This window comes from Manacus vitellinus, unplaced genomic scaffold (genome assembly GCF_001715985.3).
Source record: "Manacus vitellinus isolate BGI_N305 unplaced genomic scaffold, ASM171598v3 scaffold_3_pilon, whole genome shotgun sequence".
NCBI classification, from domain to species: domain Eukaryota; kingdom Metazoa; phylum Chordata; class Aves; order Passeriformes; family Pipridae; genus Manacus; species Manacus vitellinus.
The window spans coordinates 38739314-38743556 of record NW_021940535.1 but is presented as its reverse complement, the minus strand read 5'-3'; the positions used below and the strand labels follow the sequence as shown (position 1 = coordinate 38743556).

Genomic DNA, 4243 nt, shown 5'->3' with positions numbered 1-4243 from the left:
CGGCGCTCCGGGGAAGGCGGCTACAGCGAGATCTGCAGCGTGGGCTGCCGCCTGTCAGGGCTGCGTGCCGCCGTGGGGAAGGCACTGTTGCCTCCAGCGGTGCAGGGGTGGGTGGCGGGGACACGGGTTGCTCCTCGGCTTCCGCCGGGCCGCGTGGGCCCACTTGGGCTGCCCCGGAGGGAGGAAGGAGGCGTTTGGCTGAGGGAACGACGTTTGGGTGGGAATGGGCAACTCTGCCTTCTGGGATGTCCGGGCCCACATCCAGGATACCCGCATTGACCGCGGGCTCCTTGCGTGGGCTGCCCCACATCCCACCCTGCTTCACCTGCCCCACATCCCACCGGAATGGGCACTGAGCCACTCTCCCTGCAACTACGGGGGCTGGCTGATTGTATTTATATAACCACGATCTTTTCTTTTTCCCTTGGTGTTTTAACTTCAAGGTGCTAATTCCTACTGCTGTTTTCAAAACTAAGCCCTTAATCCCGTGGCTTTCAACACTGACCTGCAGAGCACCTGTGTGGAGCCAAAGCAGCAGAGGCTGATCACTCAGCTTTCCTCCCGCTCTGTGGAAACCCCCCTTGGAATAACACAAATGCATAGAAGAGGTAGTTGGGATTTTCCAGATAAGCCATCGTGATCACTAATAAGGATCTAGTTTAGCAAAGCATTTACTCGTGTAAACTTGTTGTGTTTTCTTTGGCAGAAGTATTCCTCTGCTCAATATCTTGCTGTTGGATGAGGAGTTTGTGACAGGAGGGAGTTAGCAAAGGGTGAATTTTAGAGAAGGTGGTCCACAGCAAAATCTCCTAAATACAATTAATTCCATTCTAATTTAATATAAAATTCCATTTTGGAACTCAAAAGTGCGGATGAAGAGAGTAGTAAAAGAGGACCTTTTTTTTTCCTCACACACACACGTGCATGCACATCCTATAAGGAGCAGATTTCAGTCATGCAGAATATACGATCTAATTTTAAACCACTGACAAGATGTATCTGTTCCTTAAAGCATAATCTCTAACATAGCTTAATGTAAATTACATATATCCTAGGACATGTAACATGATATTATACATTTTATCTTTGCCTGTGGACATCTTTAATGGTCATAATATCTTGTGTGGATAAGAGAGAAAGTTATAAATACTTTTTTGCTCTTGTTACATGCAGTTGAAGAGGATATTCACTGCCTAAAAAAAATTTACTTCTACTGAACTTTCCCTCAAGTGAATAGTCGCTGAGATTATTTAGAAAGTGAGTATACTGAGCAGCTTAGAAGCTGGTATTTACAGTTTAGCACAGCACGGGGAGTCTGTGCTTCCAAGTCTGCCCTGAGCAAATACCTAAAGATGCATCGTTTACTGTGGATAAGAGAGAACCAGCGATTTTGAAAGCAGCAGCCCTCAGGACTGAGCTAAGATAACATGGGATCTGTTACATGGGGAGATATCGCTGGCAACATATATAAACAAGCATTTCTTTAATGGTGCACCTGTGCTGGTTCTCTCCCTGTTGAGAATTCACTTCCCCTATTCTAGCCTCACTGTTAGTAGCTATCTACATTGCAATAGACCTGCTAAATGTCCACATTCACACATTCTCAGGATAATCAAATATCCCCTTAATGTACTTGCATAGTAAGTCCCTTCTACTTCCTGATCTCCTCATAGTCCTTCCAAATGCCCTTCTCCAGTAGCACTCACTGTTCTCCCACCCCCTTGTCCTTCAGTAATAACCCCAGAAGTGTAGTTCTTAATCCAAAGGTTTGCCAGGAGCAAAGGCTTAGGGCACAGCTCCGGCTGCTGGAGGTCTCTCCCTTAATCTCAAGCCTTAGAAGACTCTTTCCTGTCTTATCGGTCTGCTCTGTGTTTGTGCTCCCTGCACCACTTCTTCCAAGTCGGAGGGAGAGAATGACAGGTTAGCTGGAGGACTTTCTCAGTAAGGATGCCGGGATCATTGTTGAGTCTTGTACTGCTGCATCACAGAGGGTTCAAAGAGGCTTTCTTTATCCTGTAGGGCTTCCTCCTGCAGTCAGTTCAGACCTGATCCCAAACAGCTACTACCTACAGCCAGGTCCAGAGTAAGACACAAACAGATTTTAAGCCATTGCAAATGTGCAGCTTCTTATAGCTTTGTAAGAACTATGCTGTGGGACCCAAAGCCTGCCATTAATTGCCCAAATCCAGGGAATTGGCAATATGGAAAGATAATATCCTCCTAGATTAAGGAAATTACCAAATATTTTATTTATGTGAGTTTACTAAGGGTTGGAAGAGGTGTAGAAACCTTTGATCTTTGTATTTTTATTTAGTATTAAAATGCGCTGATGGTTCTGGATTGTCACTCGTAATCAGCTGAGCATGAAAGAAATCTGTTCAGCTGTGACCACGACAATGTGAAAACTGAATTGTGAAAATGGATGAGAGTCCCCGAGACACAAGGTGACTGTGACTGAATAATGTTTCCTATGCTTCTGCCTCAGTTGTGCCAGAGGTGCTGCATCAAGCCACCCACTGGCGAGGAATCAGGAGGCATCTGACCACTGTCCTGGATATATCTGAGTTGTTACAACTATTGCAAGTGCTGCATGCAATGTACTTGTCCATGAAGTGTCTCGATTCACTGTATTACCTATCAGGATAGAAGTCAGCTCTATCTGAGTCTAATTACAGTGTAGAAAAAATAGTAGTGCAAAGTGTTAGCTGTTTTTAACAGACTGGAGCGAGTGTAACCTACTTTCTTCAAATATGGCCTATACAAAAAGGTCTTGAAATTTGAAATGCTAGAAGCATCAGAATTATTAAAATCAGCATTATTAAAACCAGTTGGAATGAAGGAAAGGCTGTTGTAGCTGTGAAATGTGTTAAAAGACTCAGTTATTTATTAGTATTTGTCCTGGACTTTTTAGGTGAAATATAGAGTTTCCACAGGAGTAAGTGCTAAAACTTTTTAAATTATGTGTTCTATTTCTCTCACAAAACAGAAACAAAACATTTATCAAAATCGTTGCTTATGCTATTTAAAAACACATGAAAAATAAAGTATTCTCAAAATAAAATACTTTTACTTTTAGCTTGATTACTTAAACAAATAATGTTCTTGCAGTGATATTTTTGTCTGTCTGATGAGGCCTTTCTGTCTGCCAGTAATTTCTGGTCCCATTAGTTCATTTCAGGTAAGTTTGACAGCAGTCTACAAGCGTCTACAAGTGTTGTGAAACTCACAGATGGATCAAAGAAAGCAACCCATGTTCATTTGTGTGCTGAGGGAAAAGCTTCAGAGTGAATTCAACAATTAAATGGTCTCTCTGGTCTTTCATTTGGCTCTCATATTGGCCAGTAAGCATAAATATACCCCAAAACAGCTGGAGCATACAGGGCAGCCTCCCTATCCAACAGCCAGGGAACAGCCAAGGGGGCTGGTGGAGTGAAACTCAAAAGGACAAGGGGAGTGGGAAGTACTGTTGATAGTGAACACAGTGCCATGAGGCTTTAATAAACTATGGGGGGGGGCTGGGAGAAATCCTTTGTTTATTGCAGCAGAATACGGGAGAAATAGTGAACACAAATCCACTGGAAAGCAGTTAGTTCTCTTGTTTCCTCTCACAAATGAATTAAAACCACCACCTAAATATTTCAGGGGGAAAAAAAAGAAATATTAAACAGTCAAAATGCAGAGTACTGAAGGTCGTAGTTGGAAGTGGATGGAAGAAGCAGAAAAGGTTTACCTGCCAGTTAATGTTCACTTGTAGTGAGAAATTCCAACCCACTGGATATTTTCTTAAAAACATTGGGACTGAAGGAATCTGACAGAAGTTATCCAGTAGAGCATTCCTGCACTGCAGCAGGCTCATGTACAGCATGACTATCTCTGGCAGGAGTTTGCATGCCTTCTCTCAGAGAACTTCCAGCCAGGTACGCTCCACAGCCCCCCTAACTACCTTCTTCCTGGTTTCACCACCTTAGCACCAAGTGTGGGGTGAGAGAGTCCTGTAATATACTGAAAGTCTTCTTTGCTTTCTTTTTTTTCTTTGCTGCCTTCCCAAAGCACAATCACTATAAACTACTGTCTGCAAAAGACCACTTTGGCTTACTCCTTTTTTTCTTTATCCGGGCTAAATTAACCAAATTTCTTAACAGGCTGTGCTTTGCTTTCTAAAACTGTTGTTGGCCCTGCTGTTGTCTTCTTGACTATCCATTCTGTTAGAGCCTGTTTCTCTAGGTGTCACCGACAAGACCTC

At 43.3% G+C, this 4243-nt stretch overlaps 1 protein-coding gene across 1 annotated transcript in view; it reads right to left on the bottom strand.

The window, feature by feature from the left end:
* The window catches only part of GPR158 (G protein-coupled receptor 158), a 182146-nt gene extending 181836 nt beyond the window's left edge, over positions 1–310 (bottom strand). The window contains exon 1 of the mRNA XM_018075879.2: positions 25–310. Within this exon, the coding sequence (XP_017931368.2) occupies positions 25–310 (286 nt within the window). The remainder of the gene's footprint in view (positions 1–24) is intronic.
* Positions 311–4243: the final 3933 nt, after the last annotated feature.